Source organism: Brachypodium distachyon, chromosome 1, assembly GCF_000005505.3.
Source record: "Brachypodium distachyon strain Bd21 chromosome 1, Brachypodium_distachyon_v3.0, whole genome shotgun sequence".
Taxonomy (NCBI): domain Eukaryota; kingdom Viridiplantae; phylum Streptophyta; class Magnoliopsida; order Poales; family Poaceae; genus Brachypodium; species Brachypodium distachyon.
The window spans coordinates 39,881,521-39,905,588 of NC_016131.3; the positions used below are offsets into that span (position 1 = coordinate 39,881,521).

General features: G+C 48.9%; 2 protein-coding genes across 2 annotated transcripts; one reads left to right on the forward strand and one right to left on the reverse strand.

Annotated features, from left to right (window-relative positions):
- Positions 1-14,854: 14,854 nt before the first annotated feature.
- LOC100834778 lies at positions 14,855-20,953 on the forward strand. The gene is made up of 10 exons (XM_003563840.4): positions 14,855-15,162; positions 15,251-15,340; positions 15,986-16,251; positions 16,781-16,869; positions 16,951-17,054; positions 17,260-17,365; positions 17,441-17,516; positions 17,615-17,726; positions 19,459-19,990; positions 20,504-20,953. Exons 1-10 carry the CDS (start codon positions 14,955-14,957, stop codon positions 20,604-20,606), a joined length of 1,686 nt encoding a protein of 561 aa, XP_003563888.1. The 5' UTR covers positions 14,855-14,954; the 3' UTR covers positions 20,607-20,953.
- Positions 20,954-22,201: 1,248 nt separating this feature from the next.
- On the reverse strand, positions 22,202-22,912 carry LOC100835085. Its single transcript, XM_003563841.4, has one exon. It carries the CDS (start codon positions 22,808-22,810, stop codon positions 22,430-22,432), a length of 381 nt encoding a protein of 126 aa, XP_003563889.2. The 5' UTR covers positions 22,811-22,912; the 3' UTR covers positions 22,202-22,429.
- Positions 22,913-24,068: the final 1,156 nt, after the last annotated feature.

Sequence of the window (24,068 nt, forward strand, 5' to 3'; positions counted from 1 at the left end):
GCAACCAACCAGCGCAAGCCTTGCAAGTTATCCCGTCCTCGTGGTCGTTCGTGGTCTGGGGGCTGGAAATCGTCGGCAAGCTACCGAGACCAGTTAGCGGCTACGAGTACTTGCTCGTGGCCATTGACAAGTTCTCGAAGTGGATCGAGGTGGAGCCTGTCCGAGCCGTCACGGCACAGACAGCCATCAAGTTTCTCAAGGGCATTGTGTGCCGGTTTGGTGTGCCTAACGGCATCATCACCGACAACGGCACGCAATTCACTACTGCTGTGTTCCAAGCTTACTGCGAGGACATGGGCACTAAGATTCACTTTGCCTCTGTTCCTCATCCGAGGAGCAATGGGCAAGTTGAGCGAGCCAACGCAGAAGTGCTGCAAGGGCTAAAGACGAGAACCTTTGACAACCTCAAGGGCCACGGGAAACACTGGGTTGAAGAACTCCAGCCCGTGCTGTGGTCGCTGCGGACCACACCAAGTCGGGCGACGGGTCAAACTCCGTTTACCGTCGTCTACGAGGCAGAAGCTGTGCTGCTCCTCGAGCTCAAGTATGGGTCAACTCGGGTACGCGCGTATGGCGACAAGAGCCAACACACAGAGGATTGATGACCTTACCTTCATCAAGGAGATTCGATGCCAGGCTGCTGTGCGAGCTGCAGGCTTCCAGCAGGGACTCCGTCGTTATCACGACAGGAGAGTCCGTCTCCGGGGGCTCGAGGTTGGAGACCTTGTCCTGCGCCAGATACAAGGAATGAAGGCCGGGAACAAGTTAACTCCAATCTGGGAAGGCCCTTTCCGGGTAGTGCAGGTGACCAGACCGGGGGATGTCCGACTGGAAACCGAAGAAACCTTGCCGGTGCCCAATAGTTGGAACATTGAGCACCTGCGCAAGTTCTACCCGTGAAATGGTGGCGCCTTACCCATGGGTGATGCTGCGGCAGCGTGCCTCTTTAAGCTAGTGTAGCCGGGCAAGGCCCGATTGTAATCCTCTAGCACAAAGTTGAATAAAGATAAGTGTTGCTTCAATAAGTGTTGTGCTTTGTTGTTTAATGAGTTTGCTGTTTAATGAGTGCTTTTGTCTCCTGCTCTAGGTGCACAGAATTGTTTCCTCGTCCTTGGCTGTTAGTATTGGGTCCGTTGCATAGGAAACAAAAATTTTCCTACGAGAAGTGCGGAAGAAAACCCAAGAATATATATACTAGATGTATGTAACGAGAGGGATCATGAACACCATACCCTCGTAGACCGCTAAGCGTTACGATCACGAGATCGTTGTTGGTGTAGTGGAACTTTCAATGAGATCAATCTCAGTGCCGAACGGACAGCACCTCCTTGGTATCCACACGTTCAGCTTCACGTTGTCTCCTCCTTCCTCGATCCAGCAAGCGAGAGGGAGAGGTAGACGAGATCCCGGCAGCACGACGGCGTGGTGACTATGGTGAATATTCTCACGGGCAGGGCTACGCCGTGCGCGTGAGAAGAGGAGGAGAGAAGGGCTCAGGGAAGAGAGATCCAACTGAAAGCTTGGGGTGTCTCTCTCCCTTGCCCCCCCTTCTATTTATATAGGGGTAGAGGAGGCGTGGCCGGCCAGGACTATCCCGTGGCCAGGACTCTCCGGCGGCCAGGACTCTCATGCGGCCAGGACTCTCCCGCGGCCAGGACTCTCCTCCTGGCCGCATGGGCCCTGTGGGCTAGCCCCTCGGCCCATTAAGGCCAGGGTGCTCCCTCACAGGCCCATTTAGCTCAGGGATAGGTGGGCCTCAAGGTGGAACCCTCCGGATCCCTCCGGAACCTTCTAGAAGCTTCTCGGTCAAAACCGGGAAATATTCCAAACTTTCCAGAACCCTGAAAACAACTTTCCATATATAAATCTTTATCTCCGGAACATTCCGGAGCTCCTCGTTGCGTCTAGGATCCCATCCAAGACTCCGAATCATAATTCGATATCATCATCATTTATCTCATCTAACCCAAGCAACATGAAACGTTAAGTGTGTGACCCTACGGGTTCGAGAACATGTGGACATGATCAAATATCAATAACCAATAGCGGGACCTGGATGTCCATAATAGTTCCCACATATTCCACGAAGATCTCATCGGTTGAACCACTATGTCGAGGATTCAATTAATCCAGTATCTAATTCTCTTTGTCTCGCGATATATTACTTGCCCGAGATTTGATCGTCGGTATCGCCATACCTAGTTTAATCTCATTACCGGCAAGTTCTCTTTACTCGTTCCGTAATATAATACCCCCGCAACTAAACACATTAGTTGCATGCTTGCAAGCTCATTAGGATGTTATATTACCGAGAGGGCCCAGAGATATCTCTCCGTCACAAGGAGTGACAAATCCCAGTCTTGATCCATACAACCCAACAAGCACCTTCTGGGATACCTGAAAAACACCTTTATGATCACCCAGTTACGAGATGACGGTTGATGCCCACAAAGTATTCTTCCGGTACTAGGGAGTGGCATGATCTCATGGTCTAAAGAAATAATACTTGACATAATAAAACATAAGCAACTTAAACTTAAGTGACACGATCAAAAGCTATGTTTAGGTTTGGGTCTGTCCATCACATCATTCTCCTAATGATATGACCTCGTTATTAAATGACAACACATGTCTATGGTTAGGAAACCTTAACCATCTTTAATCAACGAGCTAATCTAGTAGAGGCGTATTAGGGACACGGTATTTGTTTATTTATCCACACATGTATTTGAGTTTCCAATCAATACAATTATAGCATGGGCAATAAACATTTATCAAGAACAATGAAATATGATAATAACAAATTTATTATTGCCTCTAGGGCATATTTCCAACAGTCTCCCACTTGCACTAGAGTCAATAATCTAGTTTACATTGTAATAAATCTAACACCCATGGAGTCTTGGTGTTGATCATGTTTTGCTCGTGGAAGAGGTTTAGTCAACGGGTCTGCGACAATCAGATCCGTATGTACTTTGCAAATCTTTATGTCACCATCCTTGACATATTCACGAATAGTGTGAAACCGGCGTTTAATATGCTTGGAATTCTTGTGAGACCTCGGCTCCTTGGCGTTGGCTATGGCACCAGTGTTGTCACAATAGATGTCCATGGGATCCAACGCACTCGGAATCACACCAAGTTCAGATATGAACTCCTTCATCCAAACTCCTTCATGTGCCGCTTCTGAAGCAGCCACATATTCCGCTTCAGTTGTTGATGCTGCCACAACGCTCTACTTGGAACTCCTCCAGCTAACTGCACCACCATTCAAAATAAATACGTATCCGGATTGAGACTTAGAGTCATCCGGATCAGTGTCAAAACTAGCATCGACGTAACCCTTTACGACGAGCTGTTCGTCACCTCCATAAACGAGAAACATGTCTTTAGTCCTTTTTAGGTACTTAAGGATATTCTTAACTGCTGTCCAGTGTTCCACTCCTGGATCACTTTGGTACCTGCTAGTCAAACTAACAGCATGACACACGTCTGGTCTAGTACACGTCCTTGCCACGGCCCTCAACGAGGTGCTACAAGACCAAAGAGAACGGAAAGCTAAGTACTTTGTCTTAGGTCCTTGGCTCTTCCTTTAGTAACGCTGGTTTGCTGAGGTAAGCCCTAGTCTGGCCAAGCATGTGGTTGGCGAGTCCCCAGATACGCAAGGCTAAAGCACGGGAGGAACAGAGCCCCTCCCCGGCAAGCTAGTTTTAGACAAAGAAGCAAGTAAAAGTAGCATTGGATATATTGAAGCTTGAGCAAACGAGTTAACAGATAACACTTGCGATGATAAGGGGAAGCTAACATAAAAAGTTCTAAGGCGCCATGCGCCACTTGCAGGAAAATAAAAAAAAAACAAGCAATCATGCAGGAGGTGCTCCCGGGGCGGCTACGTCGGTGTCAGGTGCATCCTCGGCATCGGGGGCTTCTCCGGCAACCTCCTCGTCAACAGTATCAGCTTCATCGACCTTGCCCTGCATCCGCGCCACCATCTCGTCCACAATGCCCTGCACTGCTTCCCGGTGGGTCTTGGCCTCTTCCTCGTCGGATCAAGCGTCGAAGACCGACTCGAACGGGAAGTCGAGGTGGGCGGAGTGGACCCGGGTGAGAATCTGCCCAGCGACCTGCTCGGCTGCAAGGCTGACTTGCCGGTCCCCGAAGGCCGTAACACAGCTTTGCAGGCCGCTCAATCGGCCGACAAAGTCTGCGAAGAAGGAAGTGAAGCTGCCCATGTCCACCCCGTCGAAGGAAGCCACAGGGATGTCGAATCCCTGCAGCGCCTCCACCGTCGAGTCCGCCAGCTTCTTCAGCCTGGCCACCTCCCCTGTCCTGTGGGCCCACAGCTCGGTGCATGCACCGCGGGCCTCCTGGGCCTGCAGCTTGTGTTTGCGGCATTCGGACTTCAGCCTGCGGATCTCGGACGCGTTCTTGGTGTTGTCATCGTCGACTAGCCGGAGTTCCTACCGCACCATGTCGAGCTTGCCCTGAAGGGACGAGCTGGCATCTTGGGCGGCCTTGAGCTGCCCCGCAAGCTCGCGCTCCCGAGAGTGAGCCTGGCCTTGCAGCTCCTTCTCCCGGTGCGCTGACACTTCAGCTGCTGTTGCAGCCGCCGCCTCCAGCTGTGCCCAGTTCCGCCACTACGCGGGCGTGGTGCTGCTGCGCATCGTTGAAGAAATCGACGGACATCCGCTGCTGCTGCTGGATGTTGTCGATCACTTGGTGTCTCTCCTAGAACACGCTGGGGTCGAAAGTAATCCTTCCCCATGTCCGCCCGGCGAGCTCCCCTGCTCCCGGGCTGAAGGCGGCTCCGGCGGAGGAGGAGGAGGAGGACCCCGATTGCAGAAGGGCTCCGACGGAGGTAATCTCCGCCGGAGCATCATCATCGACCTCGCCAGTGAGGTCGATTACTCGCACCTCAGTGGGCGCGGGCGCAGCCGGAACATCCTCGGCAACTGCATCAAGAGCACCTGCATCAAGTATGGGAGATGGCGCGCATGGGTAAAAGAAATGTAGGAACTCGCACATACCTGCCGCCGGGCTGGTGCCCTGCGAGCTCGAATCGGGGACCCTCAGGTCCCCAGCGGCGGCTGCCGCCGTCACAACAGCCGCGTCAGCGGCATCTCGGTCGCCGCCGCCCGATGCCGGGCGGGGCTTCTTGGTCGGGGCTGCCGGCGACGTGCTGGTCTGCCTCCTCTTCCTCGAAGAACTGGAAAGCGCAAAAACAAGTTAGTCAGGCACACGAAAAATTTCCGAAATCGCAAGTGCTCTGGACAACGTTGAGCTCACCCCGCCGGTTTGAGCTTGAGCACCCTGTCCGCCAGGATGCTCCTCGTCGGGGGGCCGCTCCGCACGGGTGGGACTGGCGGAGCCGCCGGGGTAGTCGGGGCGGCTGTTACAGCCGCATCGCTGCCGTCGGAGGCCCCAACCCCCGCGTCGCCGTGAGGCTCCTGAGGCTGCGGGCTGGCCTCCTGCCTGCTCGCCCGCCCCGCCGTAGACCACCTCACCAGGGGGACGTCGTCTTCCTCGTCGGCCTCCTCTGACATGACCCCTCCAACTGCCGGGGGAGCATCGTCGTCGTCGTTGCTGAGGTCTCCTCCGACGCCCAGCAAGGAGTCGTCGGGGTCCGAGTCCTCCGGCCTGGCAGAGGCCTGGCCTTGGCCCCCCTTCCCCGAGTCGGCAGCCAGCTCCTTGCCCCTGCGGGGCCTGGGCTGCGGGGGGGAGGGTTGCGCCGAGGGGTCCTCCACGATACCCCACTTGTCGCAGAGTGGGAGATCTCGGGCTCCCGGGTTCGGGATCCCGACGTGGAGCGGGTGCGCTCCAAGCGGAGGGCGGCCGGTAGGTTTCGTCCTCGCCAGTGATGCCCTTCACCCAGAACTGCACTTCTTCCGGGAGGAGGTCTGTGCGCTGCAGCCGGGTCCGGTCGCCGGACCCGGTGTACATCCACGCCGGATCTGAGCGCCGCTGCAGGGGAGCCACGCGCCTCCCAATGAAGTGGCGCGTCACATCCGTATCTGTGAGCCCAGCCTCACGGAGCGCCTTGATCTTGGCGCAGATTGGGGCCAGCTCCTCGTCCTTTTGGTCGCAGAGCGTCTAGTCGTCAGAGCCCTTCGGGGGTCCGAGGGGCTCCTCGTGGAACTCCTGGAGCTCGTCGGTGCGTACCCAGCACCAGTCGCGGCACCACTCGTGCTCGATCTTCTTCCTCCCCAGCTCGATGAACTCTGACTTAATCCTGTCGCGGAACCGGAACACCACTCCCGAGGACAGGGGAGCCTTCTTCTCCACCCTCGACGGCATCACCCCCACGAATGCTTCACAAAGGTGTTGGAAGACAGGCAATGTGAAGAACGACGTGGGGTGAAGTTGCACCATGATGAGCCCGTAGGTCTCCATGATGGCTGAAAGGAAGTAAGAGTGCGGCGGGACGAACCCGACTAGGATGAACCTCCCGAAGATACGGAAGTACTGTGGGTCATGCTCCGCGCTGACGGGGGAAATCCGCGTCGGCCCGTACTCGTTGTGCTTGGTGGCAAGGGCCAAGACTAGCTTGTCTACCCCCTCGCCGTTGTACCCGGGGGGGAAGAAGGCGAACTTAGCCCGCATCTCCTCTTCCTTCCGGGCTCGGTCCGACAGCTCTTTCTTGCTGACCTTCTCGCGCTTTTCCCCCTTGCTGGTGCTCCCCTTGGGACGGTTCTGGCCCTTGGAAGACATCGGCGGAGGTGGGGAGGTGATTTGGTTGGAGTTGGGGCGCGGAGAGCTTGGGAGGAGGCAATGGCAGGAGCAAGAGGCAATGGGGAGTGCCCGCAGCCAGCCTTGGGTATTTATCGGGGCTGGCGGGCTGCAACGGACACCCCCACGATCGGCAGTAAATTGCCCTAAAGAATCAGAGATTAAGAGGGGGGTGCGCGACGTGGCCTTAACTCTCTGGTGATTAAGCGGGATAAGGCACGAAATCGTGCGCTCGACCGTTTCGCTCGGAGGAGTGGAACCGTAAATACGGCCCGCGAGGCCGGGTGCCAGGGGGACTCCCCTTGGGACCCACGCGTCGGATAGGGCGTAGCCCGGCAACCGACCGAGGATAGCACTTGCTGGGAGCTTCAAGGTTGCCGGCCCACGCCCGGGGGCTACTATCGTACGAGTGGCCCATGGGGTCCCAATGATACGGGACGCGTGGGTCGCCAGTGACGAAGCCCCGTCAGGAAGGCCTCCTGGGAAGCGATGAGTCCGGGAAGCCTGCCTCAAGGAGATGGCCCTTGGTGAAGGTGAAGCTAAGGGCCCGCATATAAGAAGCCCCAGGAACCCCGGTCCCGAGAAGCTGAAGAAACGCCTCCCAGCAACTAGCCGGGTGCACTAGCCGGGAAGGGGCACCCCAGCAACCCACGCTCGGGCATGCAGGCGGGGCCCACAGAACAGTGAAGACCGGACAAGACAGCGGGCGCAGTGCATTTAATGCACCGATAGAAGTCTTATGAGCTGGCCTAGTCTTGCTTAGCAAGGCTAGGGCGACTACCCTACGAACCATTTTTTCTACCGCGTACAGTGGATAGGGCGCTGCATGGCGTCCAGCATGGATGAGCAGAAATGTATTTCATGTGGGTGTGACACGCGTCTAGGAAACGTGTCACACTGCATGCAATGGCACCTGTGGTATCCCCTTGTCTATAAAAGGAGGACCGATGCCACCGGTCAAAGGGTTCGGATGAGTCTTAATTTGAGCCCTAGTTAGAGCCATCGCCAAGTAGCTCCCCGGGAACTCCCGCGACACCTTGTAAACCAACATATGCAATCTTGAATACAACAAAAAGCAGGACGTAGGGTGTTACACCTCCGGGTGGCCCGAACCTGGGTAAATTCACGTGTCCACACTTCGTGTCTATCGTCACGCCGGCGATCGCCGGAGCGATCGCTTCGCCCTCCACCGAACTAAAAAGGGGGTGCTCGGCATCCCCGGTTTCCGGAGGGAGCATCTCAGCCGAGATCGTGGCTCTTGCGATATTCAGCTCAGGTGTCACAACCCTCTCTGTGTCTGCCTCGACTGTCGAAGTTGTGGGCTCTTTCTCCCGCTGCAGAAGAGAAATACCCCCTTTTTCAGTCCTGGAAAGGATTCAAAGACACGAGTCTTAACTAAAAGGAAGGAGTCCGACTCATACCAGTGCAAAGGAACAAGGATGTTTCTTTATTAATATTGCTCGCATTCGAGCAAGAACGATACGAAAAAAGAGAAAAATACAGGTGAAAGCCTAAGGAAGTCTAAGCCTCAAGCTAGGCCCACCTCCTAGCTCGGCGCAGGAGTCGGCGATGGTGGAGCCGCTCCTCCCTCAGATGCCATGCTCCCCAGCTGAGCCGACAGCTGGGCTGCCAGTTCTTCCCTGAGCTGGAAGTAAGGTGTCAAAGCCACCTCCTCCCCGTTGGGTAACAAGGGAACGCTGGAAGCCACCTTCCGCAGCACGTCTTCGCCGACGCCATGTGCTAACGCTAGCACGACCGTTGACTCCGCACCAGAGTTGGTCTGAACCCGGCTAAACTCGTCCAGAGGATCCGGGTCGGCGCTGAAAAACTCCACGAGTTTCCATAGCAACTCAGGCACCGGCTCGTCAGGAAACATCTGCCCGAACAAACCGGTGAGCACCCGGGAGGCTCCCTGGACTCCAGTCGTTGCTCCAGAGCAGACGCTTGCCGCAGCGTCAATCACCCTGTCGAGTGAACTTTCACTCGAAGACAGAAGACCAGACAAGGAAAGCAGACCTGCAAATGGGCCAAAGCGTTAACAATATATTCAAAGGAGTGGATTCAACTACGATGTTCTTACCCATGAGGGGACCAATGACTCCTTGGAGTCGAATGGTTCTCGTCTTCTCCTTCTCGGCCTCCTTGGCTAGAAGGGCACCCGAAGCTTCTTGGGCGAGGCGTTTTTCAGCCTCCAGCTTCTTCGTCGACTCCCTGGCTAGATCAGCAAGCTTCTTCTCCAAGTTCTTGGATTGAAGCTCGGCCACGTCTTTTTGAGAGTTAGCCTGAGAAAGGAGGTCTAGACGACAAAATAGTAAGACACAATAGTTTTCCAACTCAAAGAAAGACTAAACTGGAGGCATTACCTTGAGCAGACCTCAGCTCTTGCTGGCTTCGCTCTAACTCTTGGCGAAGCTGATCTCGCTCAGCCGTCACCGCATCATAGCGATCAACAAACTCCGTTATGGAGCGGATGATCGGCTGCGGCAGTGACTACGTCAGCATCTGACTCATACTCCCACCGGGAGCGTAAAATTCAAAAGAAGTTTTATTTGCCAAAAAGGACTCGAGACTTACGTGACTAGCCGAAGTCGTGGGAGCCGCTTTGGCTCCATGCTTCTCCAAGTGAGTCAACGAGCGGGACAACCTTTGGGGTTGACGCTCCCCACTCACTGAAGAAGGCGCCTCAGGCATCGATGCCTGAGGCTCAAATGTCTCGATGACGATCGAGGGACCCGAAGCTTTCGGGTCCGACCCAGTGGGCTCAATAGATTGGGTCGTTGGTTGGTCACCGAGGCCACAGAGTTGGCAAAGGAAAACAGCTAGTTCAGTATTCACATTACACTACTTAGCTAATGTATGAAGAATCACCTACCTGGCCTGGGTGACTCGGCCAAGAAGGCCATATCGGCGAACAGGCGCTCGGCCGCCTGTCTTGGTCTTTTTGGCTGCAGGAGAAGGAGACGAGGTCGCAGCGGGTGGACCCTCGACACCCATCGACTGATCATCAGACTTGGGGTTCGACTCCCTGATGCACTTCCTCCTCGTCTCCAGGGCAACCTCTTTAGTCTTGGAGTCGCTCGCCTGCTCTGGCGACTCCGAGGACTCGTCGGCCAGCTCTTCCCCTGCAAGAGGAGGTTGACTCAAGGGATCTTCGAGTCCCTGCAACCAGCAAGCGGATCAGTAGCTTACAAATATAAGCTCACAAAGGCAGAAATACAAGTTACCTCTTCCCTTGGTGTGTCAGGGCCATAAGGGATCACTGGCGAGTCGATCTTGCCTGGATTCGTGTCGATGAGGGTCGTTAACCTTCGCATCCGCGACTCCAGCTCGCTCAGAGATAGTTCTTCCGCATTCACCCGAGTGGGATCCCCGGGTCCTTCGAAGGACCACATCGGGTGAACGCGAGCCTGCAGTGGCTGGATCCTCATCTTGAGGAACAGAGCTATCAGGTGAACACCTGTCAACCCCTGTCCCATAAGGGAGTGCATCTTAGCCATCAAGAGAGTCGCCTCAGACTCCTCCATAGGCGTCAGTTCATGGCTCCAGGCTGTCGTCTTTTTTACCTTCTTCTTTATTGAGAAGGCAGGGAGACTCGAATCGGCACCCAAGGCGTCAGAGCGGACGTAGAACCACTTCGCCCTCCAGCCTTGCTCAGATTCGCGCTGTTGGAGCGAGAAGTATTTGGCGTCGGGCCGTACTTGGAAGTTGACACTCCCAACGGCGTCCGCCTTCTGGCCCTTGATCATAATGATCCGCTTCCAGAGCCCCCAATGAGGGCTTACCCCCAAGAAACATTCGCACAGCGTGATGAAGCACGCAACGTGCAAATAAGAATTGGGGGGCAGATCGTGAAGCTGCAGCCCATAGGCTAGCAGCATAGCACGGAAAAAGGTATGAAGGGGAAAAGAGAGCCCTCGCAGAACATAATCGAGGAAGACAACCCGCTCACCTAGCAACGGTCGCGGTATTCCTCCTTTGCCGGGAAGCGAACCCCGTCAGGGCCCCCCGGCAGCATTCCCTCATCCTGGAGTTCTAGGATCTTGACGCGGTTGTAAGCCACCACGGGCCAGGGACTCCCTTGCCGGCATCTCCTTTGCCGGCATCGGTCCTAGAACCCGCGGTCTTGGCCTTGCCCTCTCTGGATGGTGTGAGATTCTTGGTCATCGAAGGAACTCGGGAGACTTTTTTGGGCTATGGAAGCAGGGAGCTCTAACGCTTGGGATGATTTCGCGAGGAAGAAGAAGGGTAAGAGGCATTTCCTTTTCACCTTCCTCCCTTTATAGGCTGAACCCGGCCGAAGAATCCGGGCCGCAAGATCTTTATCTTGGCCACGTGTCCCACATCAATCAGGAAGTGAAGCGGTGAAAACAGAAACGGCCACCCATCTTTCGGGCGCAATCGATGAAATCATTATGCCTTATTTACTGCGCGAAGTGTGACCGTTTTCCCACTGACGCACGACAACAGTACACCTAGCTGTCAGGCTAGATTGTGCACCCGGTCACACCTATTGACCCAATGGCTCTTCACCTTCAACAGGTACGTCATCAGTGACGGAGTTTGACTCAAATGTTATGACTCAAAAGCTATCTCTTGTATAAGGAGATGGAGTTGTGATATGGACATGCTAACCATGTATACAACATTTGGCACCCTCAATTGTAGAGTATTCTATAACACTTATAATCAGGTGAAGTCAAGTACTATTTGTGTCATATCCATGAAGAGGCAGAGCAACTATCCTGTATCATTTTATTACGTAGGTATTTGGTCGAGCTTTTCAAGTCCAAGGTCAAGATGAGATACGATGGAGGCCAACGGGAGGTCCAACAAGAATCAAGCATCCATACAGCTCAGAGGAAAGGATTTCAAGTGTACTTTCCAACAAATCAAATGGCACATGATTCGGAGCTTGCTAGAGAAAGATATCACGAATTAAAGTTGAATCCGATTCGGGTCCGAGCTGTCAGGAGACCCGAATTTGTTTAGTCCAAATCAAGCAACCAAGTACTTGTTGGAAAGGTAATTACAATACCTTTCCAATAGAACCGGCCCCACAAGGAGATTCGACGCGTGCTGACCGTGGCGGACAAAACAAGCTGATGGATCTGTTTTTCAGTTTCCTAAAGAGTTGTGGTTTGTTAGGGAAGTTAGAGATAGAGTTGGATTTCGGCCTCCTTACTCAAGGTGGACGAAAATCTCTCTCCCTCCTCCTTTATATACCCTATGAGCCCCCCTAAGGAGCCTTGGGTTTTGATTAGATAAAGTTTAGCCATCTTTGCTACTTTCGTGTAATCGCGTGTGTCGGTTAGACCACCTATTTTACCGTCGTCCAGACTCCAACTTATCGTCTCGTTGAGACATTGGTTTGATATAGTATACTCGCAATTTTTGATTGCATCAGATATTTATCTTGTTCTTGCTTGTTCTTCGATTGGTTGCAGGAACAAAGACCTTCGTGGTCAGGTTGATCGTGCCCCCGCGTGATCAATAACCCTCTGGAGTTGGTGTATCGATTGCGAAAGTTCTGCCTCCTAGGTCGTAGTCGGATCGTCAATGTCACCTCCTACCCAAATCGAGAGTTATCAATCTCATCGAAAGATCGGGCCACCCTGACCCACATCAAGTTGTATCATAAGAATGGGACTCGTATTGAGTCTCGATTATGAATACTAAAGACTCTCATTCGAGTCGCGATTTAATCAATTGTTACTTTATATTAAAGACTTCATACAGCCATCTATTCTTTATTCTTTATTCACAACAGTAAAAACAGGGTAACGACCTTGGTACAGGGCAGTCGGTTTCATATAATTGACTCAAATTGAGTCGCACCAGCTGCGACACCTCAGTTGTTTATGCTCATTTGCATAACAGTAAGCCTCTTGGGTTTCATCCAAAGAGCCTGGAGCCGCACCAGCTGCGCTGCTCTGGTAAATCCCATGCTCATTGCATGAAGATAAGCCGCATGGATCATTCCATCGAGTCTGAAATCGTACCAGCTACGTATTTCAGTAAATCCATGCTCATTGCATGAAGATAAGACCCGAAAGTTCACGGATGGGCCTGGAATCGTACCAGCTATGTTATTTCCAGTCAAATCCATACTCATTGTATGAAGGTGAGTCCTAAAAATTAGGCCTGGATATGCATCGATTGCATCCCTCCAGTAACAATTTTCACTTAAGGGTCGCTCCCTGCAACCATGTTCATTACATGAAGATAAGACCCGTAGACTTCCTATAGGGCCTGGAAACGTACCAGCTGCGTATTTCCAGTTCAAGCAATCTTGACAAACGAGTCGAGTACTTAAAAACTGGAATTTGACTCTATAAGACCGCAGCAGACTAAGTCAAATTTCGTCAGTCGCCAGGTTCGAGCCCGGGGACTCGAATACTGATGACAGCTAGTGTTGTATTCGCTCTAAAGCGATTAACTGGACTCGATTTCTCGAGTATCTGGGCGCATTAAGCACATATCCCTATGACTCCTACTCACCGCATTGATTCACTATCCGCTCATATTGTGGGACTGTTACTTAACAGTCAAACATTAAAGCATCGACTCAGACACTCTCTGAATCAGAAATACTTCTCATTCGAAGTACAAATCAATGAAACTCCAAGTCTGCAGCATTATGCAACTGGCTCAACGGCGGAATAATCTCATTCTTTACGGGAAAAGTCCCTAGTCGAGTCTTCAACTCAGCCAGGCATTTGGGGGCTACTGACGTGGTTATGACTAACCATGTACTCGACTCGAGTATACCCGATATTTGATACTAGTTGCCATGTCGTTTATCACTACTCGATTGCCATATTTTATGTTCCTAGCGACCAGGCTATTTGATCATAGTTGCCATGTCATTTACAACCGCTAAATTGCCACATTTTTTGTCTCTAGCGACCAGGTTATTCCATCCTAATTGCCATGACGATTTACCATTCCTCAATTGCCATATTTTTTGTTTCTAATAGCCAGTTTATTTGATCATAATTGCCATGTCGATTATTATTGTTAAGTTGACACATTTTTCTGTGCATAAGAATCAAGTTATTTGATCATAATTGCCATGTCGATTATTATTGCTCAGTTGCCATATTTGTTGTCCCTGCTGACCAAGCTATTTTATTCTAATGCCATGTCATTTATGACTGATTAATTGCCACATTTCTTTGTCCCTAGCTACCCGGTTATTTGATCCTAGTTACCATGTCATTTATCATTGATCAATTGTCATATTTTCGCCTCTAGCTACCAAGTTATTTGAGCATATGGCCATGTTGTTCATCACTGCTCACGTGCTTTTATATTTGCCCCTAATGATTAGGTTATTGATTCTAGTTTTTACGAACAAAAAAAATACCACTGCTAGGTTGCCATATATTTTTACCCCTAACATTAGCTGTTGCTCGTAGCGATCATTTTTATTTGAGTTACCATTTGCCAAGTTATTTTCCCCGAGCGTCAGCTGACGTGAAAAGAAGGTGGGTATACAGGGCTAAACTGTTGTTCTGTTATATTTTTAAAAAACAAACATGAACTAAGCATCCGATACCCACTCCATCAAAACAAGGCGCAAGTGCAGTACAACCAGAAAAAGGTGCAGGACGTGACAACGACGGGGTAACGGGAGCTGCTTGGGCCGTGTCAGGCCTAGTGGCTTGCGTGATTGGGCCGTGGCTGAGGCATTGCTGGGGAGCGAGCGCACATGAGCAGGCGCGCAGAGCGAGCGAGCAGGGTGTTCGTTGGCGCCGCTGTATCGAATTAGGTGGAAAACGCCACTGTGTAGAATTAGGTGGGAAACGCCACTGTGTAGTATAGGTTATGTTGATCATCGGTCGTGATAGGTTAATCATCAGAGAAAAGACACCATGCGTGGGTCACTCGTCTAATAGTTCTGATAGCTCCTATCATCATTATCTAAGGCTAAGAAAGTGGATATTTATTCAAAAAAAATTCTATATAGTTACGGTCAAAATTATTTTTCATAAAATTAGCATGAACAATGTAAATTATTTTCCACAACTCAAATTGTGTTCAATGGACATCTGACTAGGGTTCAAGGTTCAGTTCAGTTCAGTCTAGCACAGCAAGTCAGCAACAAATAAATCCATTCCGTCGAGAGAAAACGGGCCCCCCATTGGTGTGATGCGCTCGACCCAAAATGGACGCCGTACCATGAGGCCGGCGGCATAAAAACCCTAGGCACTTGGTCGCCCCGCGCCATGGCCATGGCCACCGCCACCAGCTACACGCTCCGCCACACCCCGCCTTCGCCGCCACCGCGACTCCACGCTCCGCTACTTCCGCAGCTCCGCCGCCGTGCGACAGCGAAGGTGGCCGCCAGCTGGGTCACAGCCGGCGGCGGCAACTCGGACGACGGGCTTGGCGGCTGGTGGCTCCCCGAGCAAACGGTGGAACACCGGAGGGCAGGTAGATCTTCGAGTACTGGATGCTGTAGGGTTGCACCTTTGAGCGGAAATTTTGTTGTTCTGATTTGGCCTTTGGATTGCATTTTCAGGGTTTGGGAGAGCTCTCGCTGTGGGATTGGGGACTTCCGCGGCAATCGCGTTAGCCGGGATTACGTGGAACTCGCCATCCTCAAGAAAGTGTGAGTTCCTTACCATTTCATCACCTTACTATGTAAATACTAAATTGATGAATGCCCTGTTTTATTTCCATGGTATAATGAACCTTAGATAAAGGAACCTAGGAGGGCTATCCATTTTACAACAACTCCTACTGAACTTTGGACTGGGATGTAGAGATATGAGCCTATGACATAGAAAGCAATATATGTGGCAGCTAATTCCATGAGGATGGAAGAATTGCAGCAGAGCATCGTAGAATGTATTTGAAACATAGTTGTCAGGTTCACTCAAAACCATCATCGAACCCTGACCCTGATCGATCAGTCTATATCAGGGTTCGAATTCGCCGTGTTTGTTCAAAATTCGTTGCCCGATTCACTAATCACAATGAGGAAAGACGGCCTTCATCTCTGTTGTCGACCTCCGTTGACATCAAGCAAGGATGCAAGCACCTCTGTCACCGCTGCTGGTTGACACGATGCTTCCGTGCTGGAACAACACCAGTGTCCTAGAGTCATTGTGAACAGCTATAGATCAGCTCACTGCGTTTATAAATTATAATGGCCGCGTTGCTACCTTTTCCTTTATGATAGAAATCCTGCATTCATTCCCTTGTAAGGGGAATTAAAGAACCAGATAAAATGCTGAATAATTGTGATTTTCAGGTTTACAGCAACTTATTGATGTCCCAGTACGATATGTTCAAGAGAAGTTCTCATTATCTGAGTCAGCAGAAATTCCCAAAGATGAGGCAATCGTGAAAGAGTCAGATGCTATTGATGTTTTGGGAATAACTGTTGATGAGAATAGTGACGCATCAACTGATGATTCAAGCCGACATCGAATACCAGCTCGTGGTGACCGTGTTTCTTGTAGAATTCCAGCAGATCCCATGCATGAGGAGTCTTTGTCTATACTGAAGAAGTTACAGGTAGGTTACAGATTTACAACTGTAACGGTGTAAGCATACATATGTATTATTGGTTTATTATCTAAAATCATTAATGATGTACTTTTGTCAAAATACCAATCAACAACTCGATTTTCAGACAAGAAATCTGCTACATCACTTTGCAATGGCTTAATTACATATGTTTCTTTGTTGCCTTTACAGTATGCTCTCAACAGAATCCAGGTAGGAAAGATTACATGATTGTACTTTCTTGATTACTTCTACTTGTGATTGGTTTGAAGGGGTATATTAAAGTTCTTTTTCAATTCTTTTCTTGATTACTTCTACCCCCGGGTAATATCATGTATATTTTAGATAACATTCCCAATGAGTGAACACCTACTATGTATGAGCCTTAAGTGTTCCTTCAGTTTACTATGGGCTCTGTATTAGTTGACTCCTTCCCCCATGCCTTTAATTTAACCTTTTTTTGTAAGAAATTGTGTGGTTTAAAAAAATAAAATCATTAGTTCTAAAGATGTATCTGTCACTGTCTGTGCCTCCTCAGATAATTGAAAACGATGCTGGCTCCAGTGAATTTTGTACGCGAAGGGAGTTTGCAAGATGGTTTGTTAAATTATGCTCAAGATTAGAGAGGTAATGAGCAATGCAATATATATATTCAAAAAACTGAGCTTCACATGACATTTTAGTATTGCCATATTTATCATATTGCAGGAAAAGGAGGCACAGGATCATTCCTAATCTATTAATTTGTGGTTCAGTCGAAAGTGCCTTTGATGATGTAAATTTGGATGACTCAGATTTCTTATATATTCAATGTAAGTTTCTACCTATATTAAACAGCATTAAGATCAGCCTAGTCATTCCTTTTGCATCTCATAGACAGGCTTCAGTACCTGTGGCTGCCACACTACTTCGGCCCATGTAATATGAATTGATGTTTTTTTGGTGAAAACATTTTTCTTTTATTGGGCTTCGAGATGCTGATAATCTAATAGTGGTTCATTGATTATGATGAAAAAGCTTTAGGAGAATCTGGCATTGTGCCTAGTAAGTTATCCAGCTTCTGTGGAACATTTACAAGTGACTCTCTAAGTGCCAATCGAAATGCCAACTTCCAACCTGATAGGTATGTAATGTGTAGCTTTTTTGCCTGATAAATTCAATGTTTTTCCTTAGTTTTTGTTCTTTGTTGTTGTTGTAGTTATCTGTCACGTCTTGATCTTGTTAACTGGAAAGTACTAGTGGAACATCCATTTGCATCAGAATTAGACCAAAAGGTACATATATCTTTTGATCTTGTTATGTTATGCTGCAGTGTTCTATTTTATTCTTCTGTTTTGTTCTTCTGCGAATCCTGACTTTGGTTACAGTCCAGATGCCGAGTAAAAATGTTCACACTTTGGATTTGAGCGCATGGCCAGATGTATCAGCATCCATACTGACAGACTTGATTGGTGGCGACCACAGCATCATCAGCAAAGTTTTTGGTATGATCTTCTAAGATCCTTTTATTTATGTCTTTAGTTGGTTGCAGTGCTTTCATTTTATAGAAATAGCGACGTCGATAGCCTGATAGGCTTAGCACGGACTACCAATTTCCTTCTCATTTTGGTGATTTCTTGTTTAATGATTCGGGTCTCCATTTTGATTTGGTGTATGTTACTTTTGTGTTTCAAACTGTGTGTTCTGTATTTTATTTTATTTTGGCCTATGTTAGCTAGTGCCCGCTGCCCAGTGGTTACTACTGAGCTAATGCATATAATTATGTTGCCTCATGTACGGGATGTACTATGGAAGGCACACACACAATAATGCTCTTGTGCACACAGCCGCAGATGGCCCTTATGTCCATCAACTTTGTCTCGAAGTCAGTCAATTGACACCTTAATAGGATTGTCACCTGACACCGGGTTGCAGGTTTAGTTCGTAGCATTTCAGGTGAGGCACCTGACTGGAAAGTCCATTTGATTAAATGATCTGCAACAAGTATTCACCTAACCACAAGTTCCCAAACCACACATGAAAACGGAAGCACAGAAAGGTTTTCTTCAAATGGACACTTTTGTAATCTCACTAGGCTAGTTTACAGGAGCAAAGGGTAGAAGACTCTCAAACAAGATTCTGGTTGCACTTAATTAACCTATTCTAAAACCAAATTGTCAAAGTGTTGTTAGGAGAAAGGGTGAGGGGGTGTTTATTTACGAAGTAAGTCAAAATAACTCCCTGAACTACAAAACTGGGCATACACCCGCCCTCAACTATCAAATCCGTCTACTCAGATCACCTGGCCTGTTTTAAGGATGATTTTGCCAATTTGAGCTGCCATGGTGTTACCCGAACTTGGCTGACCGGCATGCTGACCGAGGGTTAGGGGGTTTTCCTTCCCCGCGCAAGCTCGCGTCTCTCCATTGTCAACACCTACAACTTCGAGCTCAAATGCTCACCTCGCCCTTCTTGCTGTTCTCTTCTCTCATCGTCTCAAGTTTGTCTGCTCGGGCGCAGCAAACAAGAAGGATCCAGGCAGCAGACCCGAGCTGCACACGATTTCGGCCTCAAGAAAGCTCAAATCCAGCACCAGACCACCCACAAAAGGCACGATTTTGATCCGGGGCCCCTCAAATCCTGTGCTGAATCAGGTCCCAAATCAACCACTTCGCCGTCGCAAATGCGCACATGTATGATAAGATTCTGATGGTAGGAGGATCAGCAATGTTGCGTGTGGTGGGAGGTCAGCAATGCAGCCATCATCTCTTTCCCCGTCATCTTAGCACTCTTAACCCTTAGCCTCCTAACTGGGCTTAAGTTAGATACATGGGTCATGGCCCTAATTAACCATGCATAGATAGTCGTTGGTTGCACCAATCAGTCTAGTCGGCATTGCTTTGGTGGGTCTTTGGAGGCTCTGAGCAGTTCTGGGTCCAACGCACCAAACGTCTCCAGCTGGAGTCGCTGAGTCAGCGTATCTTCAGTATGACTTCGGAGGCTCTTGGTGGGTTTGGGTCGGAGGCATTAAATGTAGACAGATATAAAAAATTGGTTTTAGTTAATCTTAGGAACGTACCTATTAGTACAAGATCTGCTGCCCGCACTGCGTCTTGCTCCCATGACATTTTGTCATTTATATTGTTGCTAACAACAGTACTTGACTCACAAGCAAATCATCTATCTTATCTATTAATTGCTAACTTCTTTAACTTGTGCAATCACTGCATTTAATAGGAAACACCAGACGCCTTCAACATCATAAGCCTGTGACAAAAGCACAAGCAGCTGCTGCACTGACCAGTGGTCGGATGGAAGAAGTAATACGCGATGAATTAAAGAGACTCGAAGTGGAAAATGAATCCCGACTTTCTGTTATGGGTGAAATGATGGAAGAGTTAATTGAGAGAGGGGATATAAGGCAATATTGGGATTGCAAGATGAAAAGGGAGCAAGATTGTGGGCTTGAAGTTGAGAAGCATCTTCAAGATGTGTTTCATGAGTTAGCAAATGAGAGGACAGATCGAGAAAAGGAACTTGCAGTCTTACTGAAAGAAAGAACAGCTTTAGAGCATCAGAATCAGGAACTCGTAAGTTTAAGGTCAGAAGTTGATAGCATGTATGATAGATTAGCCAATGAGAGCATAGAGATCATGGCTGATGAACAGAATCTGGAAAAGTTATCCTCTGATATGAGCAGCAAGCATCAAGCTGTCACTGAAGCTAAATCGTATCTTGAAGCTGAGAAGGAAGCTCTTACTATGCTAAGGTATGTCTTCAGAAAAGATACAACTTCCACGTTTTCTTATTACATGGTAATAATACGTAGCACCTGCAGGTCCTTCTTTGTAGTTATGAATTTATTTGGCACCATAGAAACATCAATTCAGCATCTTAGGTTGAAATGGACCTGTAAAATGTATGTTCACATGCACTAGTTCAGGAAAATATGCTTGATCCTACAGTAGTGAATAGTTATATATACTTAAACTTTCTCATCTGCAGTTCGGATTTTAGGGAAAATTAACTAGTCTTGTACTTGAATTAAAAATATGAAAAATCTCTTAAAATCATTCATCTGTAAGGAGTGCTCAAGATCATCAGTTTGTATTGTATCTCAGTTAGTTCTCCCATTAGAAAATTCGTGTCAACATTATATCTTGCCAATTTTCACAGCTTTTCAGATTTTTAGAAAATTCAAAAAACACCTGGTGTCAATGGCATACAAAAAGGTATTCCTGTAATGGCTGCTCGATATGACACACTACTTAATTTATATCAGGTCTTGGGTGGAAACTGAAGCAGCACGCGTGCATGAACGAGCCAAGGTACTTGAGAAGGCTGTGAGAAGATGGCGAATCCCAGCTGATTCAGACTGCAATTAACATGCCATCTTATTTGTTTTAAGTTACAACCTGCTGTAAAAAAAAATTGGTGCTCTGTATTGGCAACGGTTCTGTTGAGTTACATAAGTTATTCCATCAGCAGTATGGAATACGGGTACCTGTTAGGCTCTCAGATCCTGGTTTCACTTCCGCTTTTCTAAGTGGCTTTCTCTTTCTGTTCCTCTCCAGCAAAGCCGGTTGATCCATTTATTCCATTTTTCGTGGTTGATGACCGCGGGATTCATGCTGTGTTGATGCTTGCTCATCTGAAAGATAATGTTGTGGGTTTGTTGGTACAAGGGTGTATTATTTGGATAGGAAACGATGCCGTTGTATTCCCTTTGTGACAAGTTTCTCTTCACTATGTCATGTAGGATTGTCTCGAATAAACTCCAGATCAGTGCCAGTATTCAGATATATTATTATCACCAAAACAGAAGAGGAAATCTGCCATGTTACGATTGCCCAGCGAAAGGTTTCCTCTGGTGTGCGCTTCTGGATTGTAGCAACTTGTAAGGACATTTCTTGGAATTACTCCGTAGAAACCTAAATGCGCAGAACATAAAAATGCTCTCTCAAAAATGCTGCTGGGACAAGTGAAGCGACCCGGGAAGGGGGGGAAAAAATTCCGTGGCGGAATCACATCCTGTGTGCTCTCGTCCCGTGCTGGCGCTTGCCGTGGCGGCAGCTAGGCCGTGCCTCTGGTTCTCGGCGCTCGGCTCTCAGCGCCTCAGCGGGACCGAAGCCATAGTGTTGGTCCACTGCGCTGGTTTCGTCACACGCAGAATGGGAAGCATCAGCATGGTACGGCAGCATTTTTGCTCTGTGCGCACTCATTAGCAAGCCGGAAATGTTGGGTGGTTTGCTCACTCAATGCGCCCGTTCCTCTTTTTCCTAACCTCACCCTCTGACAGCTCTTCTCCCGCCCCCACGCCAACAATCTTTTGCAATCATATACGCCAATGCAATGACGGCGGTGGTGTAGTTGTCCACGCTCGCTCTCTTTGCCGTTTCCCCCGTCGACTTCTCCAAGCAAAAGTGGGTAGCAATCGATCGATCGTCTTCTTTGCTTGTGGGGCTCCACGTACGTACCGACGCACACATCTAATTATCGATCGCCTTATCACCTAAATTTCTCTGATATTGACGGAGAATTTTTTTCCCGTTTAAGCTAAGCTAATTCCCTCTTTTTTATCTCTTTTCTCCTAATTTCCCAGCTGTGGCTCAGTGTGTCCTCTACTCCATTCGGGGGCACAGATCCAGTGTCCGGCGATAATAGAGACATATGATGCGCCGACTTGAACCGTTGAACGCGATAACCCGGTCAGTTTAGTGTCCTCGATCGGAAATAAGCGTGGATCACTTCAACCTTTGAAATCGTACACACGTATACTAAACGGCAGACGTGATATTGTCGAGGTGACACGCTTTAGTTAAAGTAAAAAGTATTTCTACGTCAATGTCATGTTGCAAAAAAAAAAAACCCCGTCAATGCTACCATTAACACCGATAAATCTAGCACAGACAAATTGATTGATAGGTGGTGAAAATTTGTCTAGCTGACCAGTTATCTTTTTTGGGCGATAACACAAAGCTTTTGCAGAAAGTAATATGGATAAGAACAATCAGCAACAAAATCTTGCATATCCTATCATTACAACACGATTGAGAAAAGGAAAAAACACAGAACACTAGGATCACCGTATACACGAAAAAAGAAACACAGAACACTCTGTCTCCCCGAACTGAAAAAGAAAAACAGAGCAAGCCTCGCCATCGTTTTGCTGGATCGGCTGACTCGAACTGACCCAAGAACAATACAGCTAGTGGAGGCCGGCGTTGGCGGCGACGTACGCCGGGCGCGGGCTGCGCATGGGCGACCTTGGCGGCTGGGAGAGGATGCGGCCGTCGGCGTCGTAGTAGATGACCCCGGAGAACTCGAGCGGCTGGCACCTCTCCCCCATCAGTATCTCCTTCCTCCACAGCCCCCCGCCGCCGCCCTCCTCCTTGCCCTTGCCCCCGGCCTTCCCTGATTTCGCCGACGGCAGCGAGAAGGCCTTCCTCCACGGCACCGCCACCACGCGGTTGCCGGAGGCGGAGCCCATCCTCCTCGCCGCACGCTGCACCCGCCGCGTGCACGTGCTCATCAGCCCCGCCACCGCCTGCAGGAGCCTCGCCCCCATCGCCCGGTCGATCTCTCTCATTCTTCTCCTTTGGCGTCTTGTTTGCTGCTGCTGTTGTGTGTGTGATGTAGAGGAGGGAGGTTGGGAGGAGTTTATTGCTCTAGGGTGGTGGCCGTTTGATTTGGCGGGATATATAGGCGGCGCCCGGCGCTATTAGGGGTGGACAAAAAGTCAGACAAGTAGGCTGGAAAGGGATTTCTCTTCTCTAGTTAATTACCTACGCTGTACAAATCATGATCTAATCGCTCCAGCCATTGCCTAAGACTTCATGGACGATTTCGATACAAAAGCATGAAAGAAAATCACAAGTGGCACGCAAGACTTTTTCCGGTGGAATTACATCGAGTTTCCATCTACTTTGATTTACCGTATCTCTGTTGCACTTGGAAACCTCCGGTCCGGTATATGGGGTCCAACGCATTCCTAGGTTAAAGATTTAACTAATTTCATATGATTTTGACATCGCAAAAATTATATCATTAGAAAATAGAATATTTGAAGTTTCTAATGACATAATTTTTGTGATATAAAACTCGTGTTAGACTAATTAAATCTTCGACCTAGGTATGGGTGGGGTCCATAAACCGGAACTGAGGGAACTGAGGGAGTATTCACCACATATATGATGTCTGGCTAAAATGATCTTGTTTTCTATACTATTTTCTGTACAATACTACTATATCACTAGCGGTTGACCTTTGGCAACCGGGCTCGCCCGTCAGCGAATTTGGGCCGGGAAAACAAAATAGGCAATAATACATTTCATCTGTCATGGTCATGTTCTCACGTACGTGCGTCAGCTCCAGTTTGACATGCAATGTAAAGTACAGTACGGCTCTTGTGATTTGTGAAGACCAAGAAGACGTCAAACTGTCAAAGCGATAACCTCGACCTCATTAATCTCACACAAGGTAACCTCTCCCTCACTTCTTCTTGGTTGACCCCAAATTAATTATATGTAGGTGTCTTTTCGAGTACCACGGCGCTACCAACTGTCGTTTTCAAATTTGTATCAGCCGACTAAAACGCCCAAATCAATTGGTGTAGCGTTACGTTTGCTAAAGAACCAGACTACCAAGAATACGATACTCCGAGGAAACGCGTCAATACGTCATTTGAGACTTTGTTACCATCTCCATATCAGAGACCAAATCGTTCTAACCTGAAGTAAGGAACGGAGATCAAATCTTTTTAACCTGAGCGAAAGAGAAGAGGCTGACAAATTGATAGTTTGAAACAAAAAAAAAGTGACCAATTCTTACAAGACATCGTAAAGTTA